Source organism: Lagenorhynchus albirostris, chromosome 2 (genome assembly GCF_949774975.1).
Source record: "Lagenorhynchus albirostris chromosome 2, mLagAlb1.1, whole genome shotgun sequence".
NCBI lineage: Eukaryota > Metazoa > Chordata > Mammalia > Artiodactyla > Delphinidae > Lagenorhynchus > Lagenorhynchus albirostris.
In genome coordinates this window covers 110,520,106-110,539,164 of record NC_083096.1, presented here as the reverse complement: position 1 = coordinate 110,539,164, position 19,059 = coordinate 110,520,106, and the positions used below count along the sequence as shown (strand labels likewise).

Sequence of the window (19,059 nt, the reverse complement as noted above, 5' to 3'; positions counted from 1 at the left end):
CAAACAAAAAATGACGAGTGCAGTAGGGAAGGAATTGCTCTGAATGATGGAGGAGGTTGTCAAGGATTTCTAGATTTCTGTACTTCTACTGCAAGTGGATGGAAAAACCCAGATTCTCTGATTTTCAGCCCAGCCAGCCAGGCTTCCCTCTTTTAAGCTCCTTTTGTCTTATTTCCATTTGAGAAGACATAAAATGAGTAAGGGGTGGAAGATTTCTTGCCAAACCATGATTCAGGAGGAAGCTCAGCCACAGAACATGCAAGTGTGGCATCGCCCAGAGAAAAAAGACTTGTAGAGACAGGTCTCCGAAAGATCCACCCCAGATTTTGCAAAGAAGGCACCTCCTTCATCACAAGCTCTAAGCCCTTCCAAGTTCAGGAAGAAACTACCTGCTCCGCCATTGACAACTTAGCACAATGTGCCCAGCAGGACCAGTGTGAGTAAAGCAGACGGTTTTCTGCAACATGACGCACGGGGACAGTGCAGGTCCTGTTTGCAGCCTGAAGTTTGTGACTCTGCTGGTGGTCCTAGGTCCGGAACTCCTATTTCTGGGAGCCGGAGTGCAGCTTCAAGAAAATGGGTATAATGGATTACTTGTTGCAATCAATCCTCAGGTATCCGAGGATCAGAAACTCATCCCAAACATTAAGGTGAGTGGCAAGTATGAAGTCAAAACCATTATCCTATTCGAGCAGACCTGTAGCCTTCTTTAAGGAGTTGCCTGGTTTGTATTTGAGCAGTAAGGAAAGTGATGTTTCTCAAAAATAGCAACAAAAATTACAATTAACAGCCAAGCCAGTTTGTTCACCTAATTCTGTGTAGTCTCAGCTCACAGACTGTTGATCTAGCCCTCTTTTATTTGTTGTTGCTGGTTACTACTAATTTTAGCTTTTGTGTTTAACTACATGGCTGTTTTTGGGGTAGCAACTTAAAAAATAATCCATTGTGGCAACAAAGACCAGATGTCTGACTGATGAATAAGCATGATTGTGTCTATTAAAATTATGTTGTTGGATTCCATCCTGAGGATGGGAATTCTCAGACAGAAAGAGTGAGAGTCTGAATGGAGTGCCAAAGAGCAAAATTCTTTCTTTTCACCTGAATGTTCTGTAAAGCAGTTGACTATTTTCACCTTGATATGGTAAGGCAGGCCCATAGCTCCATTACTTGAGTCTCCCTTTGGTATTGCTTTAGTGAAATCAATACTGTCATAAGGTGTGGTCTTGGAAAGGCGTGCCGTGAAAAGGATTTGTTCGGTAAAAGCTTAGAAGTCTTTCACAAAATTTGGAAAATTATATAGGCAAACCCAGATGCATAATTAGTGTCCTAAAATCTCTTCCAGATAACCATTTGAAGTTTATTTATTTTGCTCCTAGGTTTTCCCAAAAATCTAATACTGTCTCTAAAAGAAATGGGCTCCTTCATTATTGTTATTACTGCTTGTTCAAGTATAACCAGAAAACTAAAACATTAAGAAGTTACAAGTGATAAAATAAGCTTTTCTTTTATTTGGTTACAGGAAATGATAACTGAAGCTTCTTATTACCTATTCAATGCTACCAAGAGAAGAGTGTTTTTCAGAAATATAAAGATTTTAATACCTGCCACATGGAAAGCTAATAATTACAGCAAAGTAAAACAAGAATCATATGAAAAGGTAATTCAAGATTTCATTAAATGTGCTTAACTCAAGAAAAAAATATAATGTGTTCAAACTTTAAAAGTGAGAACTTAGACAAAAACAAATTAATATTAATACACAAACAATATTATTGAAAAGATTGTTATGTGCAAAATGTATGGAAATGTAATAAATGAGTGAAAATTATGGAGTAAAAAATAAGCAAAATGCCATTGCCCAAGCGACCTCTCAGAAATCTCTTTACTATGTAACTTACAGAGTCCTTTCTGAAATTTTTGGTTAAGGACCAAGAACTAGTTTTATTCTACTGAGTATGAGCTGTAAAGGCAATAATTTCAATTATGACTATCCTCATTTCCCACCCTGTCAGAGAGAGTAAACATACATGTACAGACAGAAACCTAAGCCACCCATGCATATAAAAATATGACTTTCTTGTCCTGCAAGAGTGCAAATTAGCAGAATTTCATATTAGCCCAAGTCCAGCACAATGTTTTTGAGGAGTATGTTGATAAGGAGCAAGGCAGAAAGCAGGGAAGAGAGGCATGGCTACCTTTTTTTTTCCAACCAAAAAAAGAACCTTCAAAGGACTCTCATAAGCTGTAGATTATAATTAAGCATCCATGATAATGTCTGGCACATACTGGTATGCATGCTATAAATAAATGTTAAATAAATTTGGCAAATGACTGTTTGAAATTACTGTGATCAAGAGTCCTAGCAGCTACCAGAAAGGGCAGGAGCAGAGGCATTAAGAATATAGCTCAGGGCTTCAGCAATGGAGTGGGTTCAAGATCTGTAATTACAGCTCGGATAGAAGGGCTGAGACTGTGGTAGTTTCCCCTTTTCCTTATTTGTGTCACTTGGTATGAATTTTCCTAAGATTGTTTTAATTCTTAGATCTCCTTTGAAGTTATTGAATGATATAGCAATCTCAAAGGCACCCCAGTGTCCTGAAGAAGTTAAAGGGGTCCTTAAAACTATCTGATTTATGACCAGGTGAAAGCATTTGATGATTGGGCTTGGAGATAGGAGTGATAGACGAACTGGGATAAACTGGGAACAGAGCTATTGTTTATTAAACTTCAACTAAATGCTAGGCATTCTGTATATATTGCTTAATTCTCAGACACCTAAAATTAGTTGCTGTTATCTCAAATTAGGAAACTGAGGCTCAAATATGGTAAGGATTTTATCCCAAGTCAAACAGCTGGTAAATTAAAGAGCAATTTGAATTCATGCCTGTTTGATTCCAAAACCTATGCTCTTTGCTCTAAGCTATACTGTCTCTAGCCACCTTACATAGTTGTCATTAATCAATCTGGCCTTTAGTGGGACAAAAAGTCTTGGAGATAACCAACACCAAACCCAGGTGCTACTCCTCATCCTAATGAAGAAGAGAGAAATAAATAACTAAAGCAAAAATGACTGAACAGGGCTTCCCTGGTGGCGCAGTGTTTGAGAGTCCGCCTGCCGATGCAGGGGACACGGGTTTGTGCCCCGGTCCGGGAAGATCCCACATGTCGCAGAGCGGCTGGGCCCATGAGCCATGGCCGCTGAGCCTGCACATCTGGAGCCTGTGCTCCGCAATGGGAGAGGCCACAACAGTGAGAGGCCCGCGTACCGCAAAAACAAAACAAAAACAAAAACAAATGACTGAACAGAAAGATTAAAGGAAAGAGTCACTGAAGGCTGTTCATATATCTGCTAGATACCAACTCTTTTAACCTCATAATGTCAATCAAGCAAACACTTAGCAAATGATCATTACATACAGGAACCATGCTAGGCATGGCAGAGGACACAAGGAAAAGCAAGATAATTCCTCTCCTTGTGACTCTACAGTCTAATGTAGGTGGGACGCAGGGGAGGGGGGGAGGGGTAGGATAAAAGTACATAAAAGCTGTATTACTATGGTCTGTAAGATAGTATATAACCCCAAACAGCCTGAGTATTCTACCCCATACAGCGTACTGTTTCCTTTTTGTTTCAGGACAACTTTCCAGACATAGAAATGAGGTTTTGTCCAAGTGAAGACTATTCAAGGGCATGATGCCTGTAGCCCTTTTCACAGGTGTTGCCTTGCAAAGTCCTTGGCTTGAATTCTTATCTTTCTAAAAAAAAAATGCTAATTATTATAAAAATAATTCATGCTTGTTGCAAAAAGACAATGTAGAAATATGGACAATAAAAAGAAAATATTACCTTCCACTATTCCTCAGCGGTGTGTACACCCCCCCACACACACACACCAGTACACATGTAGTACATATAGTGATCGTTATATATATATTTATAAGATCATATTAGATCTATTGTTCCATAATCAACTTAAAAAAAAATTAACAACATACTTAACTTCTAAGGGCAAGTCTTGAGACAACATATTATCTTTATTCCTCAAAATAAAAGGAACAATGTTGTATATAAAACTGTGTTCTCTAGATGGTTATTTGAATAGATATTTACTTTAGCTTCTGACTTAAAATATTGTGTTTTATAAATAGTAATTGAAATGGTAAGGGTACAGTATGAAATATAACTTCAATAGAATAATTGTTTTGCTGATCTGATTGGTTATGGGAATAAAAGGACAAGGCTTAAAAGAAACATATCCGGGCTTCCCTGGTGGCGCAGTGGTTGAGAGTCCGCCTGCCAATGCGGGAGACGCGGGTTTGTGCCCTGGTCCGGGAGGATCCCACGTGCCGCAGAGCGGCTGGGCCCGTGAGCCATGGCCGCTGGGCCTGCGCGTCCAGAGCCTGTGCTCCGCAACGGGAGAGGCCGCAACAGTGAGAGGCCCGCGTACCGCAAAAAAAAAAAAAAAGAAAGAAAAAAAAAAGAAACATATCCTATTGTCTTGCACTGATGAAAGAACCCACAGAAAGTTGTTCACAAAAGGCTATAACATTTTACAGTACAGCTCTGAATGATGTGTAAATGCTCTTAAAATTTCTTCAAACTTTTAAATTACTTTTTATCGTGATTTATAATGTCAGAATTTTACAGTGTTGACTTTTGAGAAAATTTTAATCTGGAAAATGGGAAGGTCAAATGAAAGTAATGAAGCTCCATGGAAATTTGATAAGCTTTTAAAATATATACGCTTTTGAAAGTGACAGATAGTTTTGTTGATATTTAGTTGTGAATGCATTTTAAACTCCATCTAAAGGCATTTATTTTTTCAATCTCTTTTAAAATTGGGATACAATCCATATAGAAAAATGGACACATATCTTAAATGTACACTTCAAAGTGTTTTAACAAATGTAGATATTTATGTCACCAACATTACAGTCACGATGTAGAGTATTACAAGGCATTTCTTTTAATTTAGGCAAATGTCATAGTGACTGACTGGTATGGGGCACATGGAGATGATCCATATACCTTGCAATACAGAGGGTGTGGAAAAGAGGGAAAATACATTCATTTCACACTTGACTTTCTACTAAATGATGACTTAAGAGCTGTCTATGGATCACGAGGTAAGTTTGACCAATCAAGAAATAGACAATGGACAGCACTATTTACAGTATTCTGTGCTTAATGCTAAAAGGGACTCAAAGAACCTGAAACCTGCCAAGGACTTACTATTGGGATGAGGAGATAGGCCACGTGCCCATGAAAAGATGAGGGACAAAGTGAGCCAGAAAGGGTTAAGCGCCAGATTAGTGGCCCAGACAGGGCATGCTATAAGAATTCAGTGAAGACGGAGAGCATTTTGAACTAAAGGTGGTCAGAAAAGGCCTCACAAAGAAGAGGATCTTAAGGTTGAATATAATTTTGATAAATGGAAAAAAGGGAGAGAGAGTGGGAAAAGTATGAATAAAACCGTGGCAGCAGAAGAATCCAGGGCATATTTGAGAGATGGGCACAGTAGACCCCACTGATGGTGCAGAAAAACTATGGGAAGTGAATAGTGGGAGAAAATGCTGAAATGCACATGGGGTAGGTGATGGAGAGCCTCAAATGCCCAAATTAGCAAGTCACAACTTAAGGTTTGTAAACATAGGAGTGAAACCATCCAAGCAGGGTTTTCAGAAGCTAAATCTGGCTGTGAGGATAATCTGACTCCCTCAGATCAATGAGGGAGAAACTGGATATCAGGAGAATAACTAGAAGTCCAGGTATGAGGCCCTGAGACTTGAGTAAGATCGAAGGCAGTGAGATGGGAAGGACAAGAAAGAGAGTAACAAGAACAAGAGAATTTTCTACGTGCCAAGTGCTGTGCTATTTGCTTTTCAAATGTTATCTTATTTAATCCTAACAACTCTAAGTAATGAGAGATATTCCAGAGGGGAAAAAGTATGAAACAGAGGTCAGAACTGCTTCAGAGTGAAAGGCAAGGAGGGTGTGTGTGGGCAGCATTAAGTAACACACCAGGTTTTGGGCAGAAATAGAAGGGACCAGTTTAAAGGGGAAATCCACAAGTCTGGATTTAGGCAAGTGATTGTGAGGAAAGTGGACTATGCTGGTGGAAAGACCCAGCCTATGGCGGAAAAAGGATGACTAGAGTTTCACAGTGAAGCCAGCGTCATAGGTTTGGAGATTGGCATTTAGTGGATGAGATCTGAGAAAGAAACTGTGGTGAGAAAAATGAGTAGGTCAAGGGCTAACTATCCAATTCTTAATTTTTTGTTTTTGATTTTAACGTACAGCAGTGCCTTTCAAATGATGTTTTCACTTTTACCCCTATTTAAATCTAAATAGATTTTATTATCCTCTGAATAACTAGCAGGAAGTGGAGCCACACACTCTATAAAACACACTTTATAAAACACACTTTATAAAACACTTTATAAAACTTTATAAAAATGGCTTTTTTTCCTGGTAACTCTGAGGTGCTGATAATCTCTGCACAAATATATGACTTCACCAGCACTTCTAAATTCCATGAGTAGGCAGAAACTTTTCCTTAGCACTTTCAGCTTAGACTGTTCCCCTCCCTTCCTATGTTCCAAGATCCAAAAAATGCATAATATGCCACAGCCTGAGTCAACTCAGCAAACATTTCCTGGGTTCCCAGATCTTAAAAGAATTCAGAAAGAAAAGTGTACTTGGGGAGGGGAGTTAATCTGGAAAATTTCTATTGGGGAGAAGTCAGTTTTTAGCTGAACATTGAAGAAAATACAAGATTTAGAAAGGTAGAGATAAACTTATAAAGGATTTGATGCTGACAATGAGGATTTTCATGAGCTAAGATTTGAAGATAAACATGGAGAATCAGGAATAAAATGAAAGAGAAAGGACCACCCAAGCTGGTGAGGAGGTTCTATGATCCTTTTTGCTCCTTCTTCCCTCCCTGGCCCCAGGGTTTCAATCATTGCTGTAGACAGGAGAATTATCTATAGGAAAAAAGAGTGGCAGGCATGCCTGGATAACACAAACTGAAGAATAGGAAAGATTTATTTGCTGGTTTGATGTCTTAGTCGATTTGGGTTACTATAACAAAATAGCATACACTGGGAGGCTTATACACAACAGAACTTTCTCACAGTTCTGGGGACTGGAAGTCCAAGATCAAGGCACCAGCCAAACTGGTTTCTGTGAAGGCCCACTTCCTGGTTCATAGACAGCCATCTTCTCCCTGTGTCCTCACATGACAGAAAGAAGGAAACTCTCTGGGGTCTTTTTATAAGGGCACTCATTCCATTTATGAAGGCCCCACCCTCATGATCTAATAATCACTCCCAAAGGCCTCACCTCCTAACACCTTCACATTGTGGGTCAGGATTTCAACATATGAATTCTGGGGGGACATACACATTCAGTCCATTGAATTGAACATTCAGTCCATATGCTTCTTTTCCTTTTCCAGAATCCTGAACTTATAGGCATGTATAAAGCTAAATAGAAAACCTTAGGCAGCTTCCTTAGGGAAATGAGAGAATGTGAGACTCCTCACTAATTTCAAACAGATATGCAACAGGTAAATCACTGGTTTGCACTTCCAGGACTAAACATATTTTCACACTGCCTCTTTTACGATGGTGGGGGTAAAGCAGAAGGGGATGGGAACGGGGTGGGGAAGAGGAAAGTGGAAGCAAGAATTGCACGTCAACCCTTCAGAATGAGTATATATAGTCAGGTGATGTTACGTATTCACTGATTAGCAAGGTATATTGCTGAAATTTTAGGAACTCAAAACAAAAACTCTCTCTTCCACAGGCAGAGTGTTTGTTCACGAATGGGCTCATCTCCGTTGGGGTGTGTTTGATGAATATAACAATGAGAAACCTTTCTACGTAAATGGGCAAAATCAAATTAAAGTAACAAGGTTAGTGTTTTTTTGCATGTTTAAAATTCACTGTTTATTTGTTTTTACGCTAAAATAGAGTTTATAATGGCTGCAAAACTTAACTGACAATTTTCAGTTTTATTGGATTTTTTAAAAAATTGGTAAGTATTTATGTGGTCAAATGCCAAAACAATATAAAAAGTTATACTCTTATATAGCATACTCCCACCACTCTCTTCACCCTGTTCCCTTTCATCCCCTCTAGATCACCATTTTTATTAGTTTCTCATTTATTTTTTCTGTGTTTCTTCAGGAAAATTCAAATAAATATGAATATATATTTTTCCTCACTCTTCTTTCTTTTAATTGCATAGTGTTCCATTGTATGGATATACCATAATTTTTCAACCAGTCTCTTATTATTGAACAAATGAGTTGTTCACCATATTTTGTTATTACTACAAGTCATAATGCTATAAATAAGTTATTTCCATTATATGCAGGCAGATCCGTATATCTATTGAATAGCTTCCAAGAATTACCAAGTCATAGGGTAATTTTAGCTGTAATTTTGGTAGATATTGACTGATTCTTCTCCCAAAATTTAGATGGTTTTTTATCCCATTGACAGCATTTGAGACTGCTTATATAGGAAGGAATCCTTTTAAATATCATCATTAGATGTTCATTCTCTTCTTCCTCTGATGTCCAATGGCAATGAACTCAAAGGAGCCCTGATTCAGGATACTACCACTCATGACCTTCCTCAGGCCTCCAAAAGTTCATGTTGATTTCTCGGTGACTTTTGCTTTGACCCTGTTTAGCTGGTAAAGCCCTTGGCAATACAGAGCCTCTCATCAAAATCAAATGCTTTAAAATCAAGTGGAGTGCATTTGTAAATTAATGACCTTTCTTAATAGTTTTTAAAATGTCTTCTGTGTATCTAGCAATCTATGATCCTAGAAACAAATTATTTTATGAGCCAATAAGAAAGAAACATAAGCATTTCTAAAACAGACCCAATGTCTCTTCCTATTTCAGGTGTTCATCTGACATCACAGGCATTTTCTTGTGTGAAAGAGGCCCTTGCCCCCAAGAAAACTGTATTATTAGCAAGATTCTCCAAGAAGGATGCATGTTTATATACAATAGCACCCAAAATGCAACTGCATCGATAATGTTCATGCAAAGTTTATCTTCTGTAAGTATGGCCTTAGAATAACAAACTCTTACAAGATTCCATCTTTTCCCAAGATAGACTGATATGTTTTAAGTATTTAAACAAAAAGACAATTAAGATTCACTACATTTGGGACTTCCCTGGTGGTCCAGTGGTAAAGAATCCACCTTCCAATGCAGGAGAGGAGGGTTCAATCCCTGGTCAGGGAACTAAAATCCCACATACTGAGGGGCAACTAAGCCCGTGCGCCACAACTACTGAAGCCCACACTCCTAGAGCCCGTGCTCTGCAACAAGAGAAGCCACTGCAATAAGCCTGCGTGCCACATCTACTGAGCCCACATGCCTCAACTAGAGAGCCCATGTGCTCTGGAGCCCATGCACCATAACTAGAGAGAGAAAACCTGCATGCCAAACTACAGAAAGAGAAGCCTGTGCGCCGCAATGAAAGATCCCGTGTGCCACAACTAAGACCCAATGTAGTCAAAAAAAAAAAAAAAAAAAAGAAAAGAAAAGAAAAAAGATTCACTACATTTTAGAGCTTGGGGAAACTTAGAGTTCATCTAGTTTTTACTTTACAGATTAAAAAAAAAAAAACTCAGTGCCCCCCCCTCGACAGTCCAAGCTGATCAGTAAAAATTGTTTCCTTTAGAAAAGTGATTATGTGCTCTCCAGGGAAGGTGATTTAACAAGGGGAAACCTGGAGTCTTCAAAATAAATTGCTCGTATGGTGGTGCATCTATATCCTTTCACAGGAAAGTGTACTGGGTTAATGACAGGGATGTAACGTATGATTATATTTCTTCATTTAAGGTAGCAAACCACTCTTATTTTAATGGAATTCCCTAATTCTCTTTCCCTTGTTTTGCATATTCTAGAACTTAAAAAGAAAAGTCAGGTGTTACCAAGGGAAGTCAACTAATCCTTAGCTTCGCAGGTTCAGAAACTCAATCTTGTCAGTATTCCACGCTAACTGACAAGAGACTTGTGTAGGAATCCAGAACACATTTTTAAAATTATTTAAAAAGAGTACTCTGTCATGGAGACCTGACACTCACATTCTCTAGCCAGTTCATTTTCTCTCTGACAGAAGCAGCACGGAACAGCCAAATTCTACCCAGAGGCCTATTTTGAGAGTGTGGAATCAGAAAGGAGGGAGTTAGGAGATGCAGAGATTTAGTCACATCAGCCTTCATAACCTGATACATTTTTCCAACTTCATCACATCTGTGGGTCACGTCCTCTCCATTGAGCTGGGAACACTGTGGGCAGTGTCTCTGTGAAGTTTTCTGTTTCTATGACTAACCCAATGTTCCTTGGATTGACACATTCTTTTTTTAGATAATTTTTTTTTCTTCAGTCTGGTTTTAGTCAAGGCTAAGAGTCATCTGTAACTTTAAGGTGCTTTTTCATATTTCTTGTCCAATTCATTATGGTTTTAATTTAATTTACAGCTTTAATATCTGAAGCCAAGCTAATTCCATGTTATTTCATCCACATTGTTCGTGGCTAGGTACTATCTTTCTGGTCATTTGAAACACCTACTCATTAATATCCAGTCAGAAAACTTTTACCATCTCCTAACCATAGTCATGAAATACAAAGAAAAGAGTTAAAAACAAACATACAGACCAAAACAACAAAACAGGCTCTATCATATCTCCCCATCCTACTAAGAAACTCATGTTCTTATGCAATTACTAACTTTTTGAAGCTTCAGCTTCCTTTTCTAAGAAATTAGAGTTGGGGCTAGAGAATCTGTAAGATTTCTTTTACCTCTAAGCTTCCATAGCTCTGTTAGCAGGAAGCATCTACTGTTTGTAGGAATATAGCCACTGGGAAGTAGATAACACATTACTTTGCAATGCAAATCATGCCTTTAAAAGAGGTGCTGCCAAGGTTTAGTATTATTGTATGAATTATGGCTATATCTCCAAATGGGGAAAGAGATCAGGAAGTAGATTTAAGTTGGTTTTCTCCTTATCCTAGTCTTACAGAGGTCAATATTTGAACTAGCTCAATATAGGTTTATTGATCAATAGATAAAGGTGCAGTTGTTATTAAATATCATTCCAAGGAATAGGCTGATCAAGATAAGATAACATCTCCTGGGGTGTTTTCTTTAACACATTATTATGCTAAGGAAGTTGAGAGTTTGTTTTATTTTTTTAAAGCCTAAGATATTTATACACGGTCTACTCTCTGTTACCTAAGCGCAAGAAAACTTTAACAGAGGTTGACCTCAGTACCACATGCGTGCCAAAGTTTCAAGCAAAGGGTGCCAAGGTTTATCTGTAAATTCAATGGCATTCTTGAAGTAAAGAAGGACATAGCTGTAGCACTTCTGATTTCTCATGTTTCAGCTCACCTTTCCTCTTACCTTTAGTTGCTTGAGAATGAGAAGTATGTCTAGTGTGAGAAGAGTACTTTTATTTTCTGATTATTTTCTGAGTACTTTTATTTTATTCTTTTTCAAGGTGGTTGAATTCTGTAATGCAAGTACCCACAACCAAGAGGCTCCAAACCTGCAGAACCAAATGTGCAGCCTCAGAAGTACGTGGGATGTAATCACAGACTCTGACGACTTTAATAACAGTTTTCCCATGAAAGGGACTGAGCTTCCGCCTCCTCCCACGTTCTCTGTCATACAGGCTGGCGACAAAGTGGTCTGTTTAGTGCTGGATGTGTCCAGCAAGATGGCAAAGGTAACATTTGAACCAAAATAGTTGTAAACCATCACTTTTTTCTATCAGTTTTTAATTCTCTTTCTTTTCAGAGGGTAAGGGAAGGGAAGGGTGAGGCCAAACGTTTGGAATAGTCATGGGCATCATCTCTTCTTGGGTATGAGAGAAACAAATTCAGAATGTGGCCCAGATATTGAGATAACACAGATAAATGAAATCCACAGGTAATTCCCAGCCCTCATTATTGCTACTAATTGCAACCTTTTCCAACCAAAACCCTTTCCAAAACTCTGACATGTAGCGGAAGGCTCCTTTCTGACCACGTTCCACTCACTGGTAAACAACCATGGCCGAGGCAATAGACTGAGTTTGCAGTGAGTGTGCATATCCATTATGTGTGTATTTTCCATGTCATTGTGTACAGAGAAACATATCTCACTCATCTGGCAATCTGGCAGCCTTCTAGAAACCCATTCTCCAAAGCTCCAGAATTCTTAGACAGTAATTAGAAGTTTAGTCTCTGGAATCAGGCAGATGTGCTTTAAGTCCTGGCTCCTTCATTTACTGTCTGTGTGATCAAGAGCAAATAACCTCTCTGAAGCTCAGTTTTCTCATCTGTAAAACAGAGATAACAATACCTATTTCATTGTTGTGACAGAGACAGTTCATACTGGCTCACAGGAGTCAATTGTTAAATTTTCAAGAAATTTGCAAGCCAGTTGTAAATATAGCCATTATTAAAAAATAAACTATGTAGAGTTATAATTAAATAAAATATATTGAAATAAGCATAATAAATGCTCAAAACTCATTACTTCCTAATTATTTTTCTACTATTCTTACTATTATCTATGCCCAGAGTCAGTAACTACCTGCTTTTGCATAGCCTGCAAATTAAGAATGGGTTTAGAAAAAAATCAAGAGAATAATAAAATTTCAGGACACATGAAAATTATATGAAATTCAAATTTTAGCATCCATAAGTAAAATTTTATTGGGAGACAGCAATGCTCATTTGTTTACATATTATCTATGGCTGCTTCAGTACTAAAATAGCAGAGTTAAGTAGTTGCAAAAGACAATATATGTCCCACCAAGCCTAAAATATTTACTATCGGATCCTTTACAGAAAATGTCTGCTGATCCCAGATCTAGGCTCCTGAGGTTATTTCTGGTCTATCATCTCTATGACTCTGCTCCTACATATCTCTTGCCAACTTTGCACTCAGCGATGTCAGGTTGACAGCTTAAATCAGCCACAGTGAGAATATTTACCCCATAGAAATTGCAACAAATCCAGGGTTCTCCCTCTTTCTCTTTTTACCAGAAAGCCAGTTTTTAAACTTTTACCAGTGCACCACTAACTACTTCATAGTGTTGTTGAAAGGGAAAATGAGATACTGAATATGAAGTTTTTGGTTTATAAGTGACAACTGTTATTTTACTATAGTACTTGTCCTAAGGGAGAGTTTATCCTCTTGTATTCTCTGGATCAGTAGTCCTGGAAAATTTGCCTTTTTTGGCTTGTCTTTAAAATATGAGGAATACCACTAATACATTCAGCATCTAGATAATTTTGTGATCTTGCCTACCTGCAGTTGACTAGGGTATGACCTTCAAATATGATCTCAGAGTAATTAATATTGACTATCTGCCTCTGTTGAGCAAGAACAGATGGAGTGAAAGGGAAAGATAGTTGTATTGAAAGAAGACCTGAGAGAAGTAGAAGAGAAATAAGCCTAAAGTAGCAAGCTCATGGCAAAGAAAACTTCTCTCCCTTTTCCTGTCAATAGTGTCACTGAACCATCACGACCATCCATTCATTTATCAGGTGCCTATACTGTGCTGGCTTGGGGGATACAGAGATGACAGAATAGAGTCTGCTTTGAAATGCTCACAATCTGATGAGGGAGACAACACACACATGTGAATAAATACAATACAATGTGACAAGGCTCCACAGAGGTGTGAATTGCTGTGGAGGCACTGGCAGCATCTGGGTTATAGGAGAGTGACTGAGGAAGACTTCACTGAGAGGATGAACTTGGAGTTGAGTCTTGAAGCATAAGTAGATATTTACCAGTTGGATGAGGTGAGGGGAGGCATTCCAGTGAAGAGAATAGTGTATGCAGGTGGCTGAGAGGCAAAATTAGTAGAATTTTTTTCAGGGGAAGTACATCAATTGGTATGGATATAACTAACAGTGGCTTGGCCTAGAAAAATGACAGATAAGATGAAAACGAATGATGAAATGAATGATGGTATGAATTTGAGAGAAATTTAAGATGTATTGATATGACCTGTTCAAGGATATGGAGGCTGGTAACACAGGAGTAATAAAAGAGAGTTCCAGGTTTCTGGCTTCACTAGTTAGGAGTAGAGGTCATGACCATGTTGTTAGCAATACTTAGTATTTACTAAGTACTTACTATGTACCCATTTTGCAGATGAGAAAACTGAAGCTAAAAGAGATAAGTAATTTCTCTATGGTCACATTACTAGTAAAAGTTGAAGGCAGGATTCAAAGTCCTTGTTTTATCCACTCTACCAATTTACCTCTCAATATTGTAAGAGAAACAATATTTGGGAAGGGGGGCAATGAATTCAAAGTGTATAGAGTTTGAGATACCTGTGAGAGGTTAAATTGGTGGTGTTTCCTAAGCAGTGTGAAATGCAGGTCCAGATGTTAAGGGAGATGTCTAGGTTGGAGATAGAGACCACAATCATCACTGAACAGGTGGTCATTGAAGCTCAGCTTCCTGCTCCCACAGCCTTCAAAACAAATGACCCTAATGAATTCATCACTAGTATCACCTGCCCAAATGTGGTCACTAACATTACTTTATATTTATTCAAGGTGTAACTATTGTCATATACATATCTCAGTTGATCCTCATGGTAATTCTATTTTAGCAAGTAAGAAAGATTATTATTACCCTCACTTTACAGATGGAATGCCCAGCCTAAGATAAACATGATAACAGAGAGTAGTGCCAGGATAGATGCCTGACTGCTGTTCCTCTCTACCATAAGATCTTTGCAATGTTTCCTCTTACCCAGGATGAATTTTAAAAGAAGCAATTACAAACCAAGTCTCTATTGGTTCTACAGATCTTTGAATCAGGTAGGAGAGAAATAGTGGATGTATGTGTTCTTATGGAATGGTAAATCATGAACAGCTTCTTAGGGGCAGAGTTCCAAACCAACCCCCACCCCGCCGAAAAGCATTCATTTTTGAGCCTGCATTTAATCAAACAATATTCTAGCATAGTGTCAATCTTTACAACTCAAAAAATCAGAGTCTGACATCTCTAAAGAATTAGCAGAGATATTTGCTAATTGAGTTACTTAGTTATACTTTTGTCTACCAACCAAATGCTGTTACCTTTCTTTTTTCCTTTCTGCAACATAGGCTGACAGATTCCTTCAACTGCAACAAGCAGCAGAATTTTACTTGATGCAGATTGTTGAAATTCATACCTTTGTGGGCATTGCTAGTTTTAATAGCAAAGGGACAATCAGAGCCCAGCTGCACCAAATTAACAATGATGATGACCGAAAGCTGCTGGTTTCCTATCTGCCTACCACTGTGTCAGCTGAAGCAGAAACCAGCATCTGCTCAGGGCTGAAGAAGGGATTTGAGGTACAGTAGAGCACCCCAAGCCTCACCATCACTTTCCTTTCCCATCACTTTCCTTTCCCTCACTTTGTATCTGAGGTTGCTTCTGATTTGGGGCAATCTGTTACAATATGGTCATGAGTCTCAAGTATAGGAAAGTAATGATGGATTATCTTTAAGGTCAGGGACCACGACTTTCTCACCACTGAATCCCCTGTGCCTAGTAAAGGGCATGTAATATTTGCTTAAGAAAAATTTCTTGAAGGAATGAGTAAATAATTGAACACAATTATTCAATTATAGGCTGGGGGACTTCAGCATCATCAGAAAAATTTCTAACACTGTCCCTATCCATCTGGGACTGTTCCATCTGTGGCTGTTGTTACCCTTGGGTTTTCCAATCAAAATCAGCATGTCTGGCCTCCTGCCTATAGTCATACTAGACCTCAAGCATATGAATATCAGTTAAGGTCAGAGGTATGTTTCAAAAATAACGGAGTTCACCTAAATCAGCATGAGTGTGGATTCGACACTGAGGATACAGCCATGTGTTAAACATCTGGTAGCAGGCAGAACACAATTGCAACTGTTACTTTCTACAGCCAAGAGTTTCTCAACATTGGCTGCGCATTGAAATCAGCTGGGGATTCAAAAATTCCAATGCCTGCATCTCACCCCCAGAGATTCTGATTTAATTGATCTTGGGTGTGAGCTGGCCATTAAAAAATTTTAAAGTTCTCATCCAATTCCAGTGTATAGCCAAGGTTGAGAAACACTGCTCAAGGTCCTTTTATTGGCCACTTATTGGATCTCAGAAGCAAGGATCTCACATAATAATGTTCTCCCACATCCTCTATGATAGACACTATTCTAAACTAGGGGTATCTCATAGTGATTTGAACAGGAAGAAGTCCTATCCATGAGTAAGCAGGCAATGGCATGTAGGGTGACAAGTGCTGTGATGGGGTGAGGTGAGGACTGAGTGGAGATGGGCATGGAGAGTGTGGGAAGTTAGAAAGGACCTGGAAGAGGAATATGTCCCTCTGGTGGGGAATTTGGAATGAGAGTGAATTCTCCTGCTCAATAAGGCAATCTGAATCACATTTCCTCCCAAATGAATGATACCCTGTGTTCAGATGGTTGAAAAACTGAATGGAAAAGCCTTCGGCTCTCTGATGATACTAGTGACCAGTGGAGATGATGAGCATGTCACCAACTGCTTCCTCACTGTGCTCAGCAGTGGTTCAACTATTCATACCATTGCCCTGGGTTCATCTGCAGTCAAAAACCTGGAGGAATTATCACATCTTACAGGTAGGTAAATTTCTAGCAACATATTTTAGAGCATTTCCTTTCAACTTGAATATTCAAAGAACCACCATGAAACTCAGATTATGTCAACAGAATACATGGCTTAATTGAAAAAACTATGAACAGTTTTCTTAAGAAAAAACACAAAACAAAGTCATTGCTAAATTCTGTCAAAAATTTGCTTTTTTATACTTTCCTTAGAAAGTGCCAATTATATACACCTAATGAAAATATTATTATTACTTCTTTGTTAAACCAGCCTGAGCATGTATAATCATGGAGCTAAAAGTATGTTTAAATGCACTAACTTCTATGATAAGGAGACATACAATATTACACACATATCTTTTTTTGTTCTAAATGAGGCACAGAATAATTTTATCTTATATTCCTCACATTGAATAAAAAATGCATATGCTAACTTGAAAACTCAAAGCTAGGTTTTATTGAATTATGTTTGAAAATAATGTTTTCAGAATGTAAATGTAAATATATAGCAATATAAATGGGTAGACATTAACCTAGATTGTCTAGGAATTACCTTAATTAAATATTTATTGATTTCAATAAATATTTATTTTCAATAAATATTTATTGAGTTTTTATCACATACTGGGTAGAGCGCTAGACCCTACAATTACAGCTGTTAATAGAACAAACAAAACCACTGCCTTGGGGTGCCTGCTCACCATGTGGTCGTATAGGATGCTGTGCCAAGCAAGTCAAGCACAGCTCCTGCTTTCCCCAAACTCACCCTCTTAAGCAAAGGAAGTTTGTTAGAAAAGGTCTATCACTTTATCTTTTGTTTTACTTTATACATTTTAATAGCTAACATCCCAATTGTGTATTTCAGGAGGTTTAAAGTTCTTTGTTCCAGATAAATCCAACTCCAATAGCATGCTTGATGCTTTCAGTAGAATTTCATCTGGAACCGGAGACATTTTTCAACAACATATTCAGGTCAGAATTTCCTCAATATTATATTTACAGATAGGGGAGAGGGGAGAAGGAGCAAGGAAAATAGATGAATTGTGCTGTCTCATTAACCTTATTTGAATATGTAACAGTCTTTGTTACATTAAAAGAAGGCTTTTAGTGAGCTTCTTGACATCACCAGAACCAGGCTTCATCTTTACCTGATGTCTACTTCTCAGCCCTAGGAGTCATTTTCTGTAATTGCTACTTCAGCTTTTCAAGGTCTATAGCAGAGTTTGCTCCTTCCTTGTGGCTCAAAATGGGGTTGGGGGTGGGACATGGGGTAGAGGTAAGGTCCAGAATTAAAATAAGAATCAGTGGCTTTAGTTTTAGTTCAAACTTGCCATCAATCAGAATCCATTTTACTTTGCTTCTTTAAAAACTTCCTTGAAGCTCCTCCCTCATATAAAAAGTATCAACTATTTCGTTCAATTCTAGAAATTCCTAAAGATCTATTTTGCTCACAAAATCTTCCTTTAATCAAGTCATTTTTTTCAAAGGGCCAATTTATTTTTCTTTCAAAGTACTTTAAAGATATTTTGAATATAACTGAATAATGTTTTGAATAAAATTTCACCTGCTGTTTCCTCACAGATGGTAAGTGAACCTGCCAAGTTAATGGCTTGATGGGAGCAATGAAATCAGTAAACTATTCTTAGAAAATATTTAACATGAAGATTATATGTACAGAGTAAAGGCAATAACCACAATTCTGTCATTAGAAGTAGAAAAAGGTGAATTTTAAGTGATAATGTATATTTTAGATTAGACTACAATTGGCTCTTCTGAATAATCTTTCTACCCTTGATTTTCTCTTTAATAATATGAAATAAAAAGAAATGTTTAAAAAAGTAAAACAGATTTAGCAAAACATTATTCATATGACTCAAATTGGTTCCCAGACTTGGCCATCTCTCCCCAGTTATTTGCATGTCATTAGCCCCTCTAGACTGTGGGCAGAAACTACATCTAACCCCCTTCAACAGCTCAGAGCCCGGCATGGAACGTGGCACAGTAATCAGCAGTCCACGGACACTTGTTCAATTGAGTTGAACAAATAATCCGCAATGTCTTTGCTGTCATCCACCAACAGAATTTTACATTCTTTACAAGTCTGAGCAATTTTACAGTGTTGCTAATGTCTTTATTTAATAAATATGATTTTTCAAAGTTATTTATAGACTGGTATTCTTTGTGAATACACAGCGATTAAACGCAGGGGTTCTGGTGTCAGCCAGCCTGGGCTCTATGCCTGTTTCACCTCCTTGCTGTGTGACCTTGGACAGCTTACTTCCCTAAGCCTGTCATTTCATCTGGGAAATGTGGGTAACAATAGCACTTAGAGGGTTTTCATAAGGATTGGGTTAGATAATACATGTAAAGCATTTAGCACAGTGCCCGGCATCTGTAT

The 19,059-nt window shown here is 38.2% G+C and overlaps 1 protein-coding gene across 1 annotated transcript in view; it reads left to right on the top strand.

Annotated features, from left to right (window-relative positions):
• The first annotated feature begins 366 nt into the window (after positions 1-366).
• Positions 367-19,059, top strand: part of CLCA2 (chloride channel accessory 2) — a 40,833-nt gene continuing 22,140 nt past the window's right edge. The window contains exons 1-9 of the mRNA XM_060139634.1: positions 367-650; positions 1,520-1,657; positions 4,977-5,127; positions 7,811-7,919; positions 8,922-9,081; positions 11,537-11,764; positions 15,156-15,386; positions 16,499-16,676; positions 17,527-17,633. Coding sequence (XP_059995617.1) covers positions 465-650; positions 1,520-1,657; positions 4,977-5,127; positions 7,811-7,919; positions 8,922-9,081; positions 11,537-11,764; positions 15,156-15,386; positions 16,499-16,676; positions 17,527-17,633 — 1,488 coding nt within the window. The 5' untranslated portion in view covers positions 367-464. The remainder of the gene's footprint in view (positions 651-1,519; positions 1,658-4,976; positions 5,128-7,810; positions 7,920-8,921; positions 9,082-11,536; positions 11,765-15,155; positions 15,387-16,498; positions 16,677-17,526; positions 17,634-19,059) is intronic.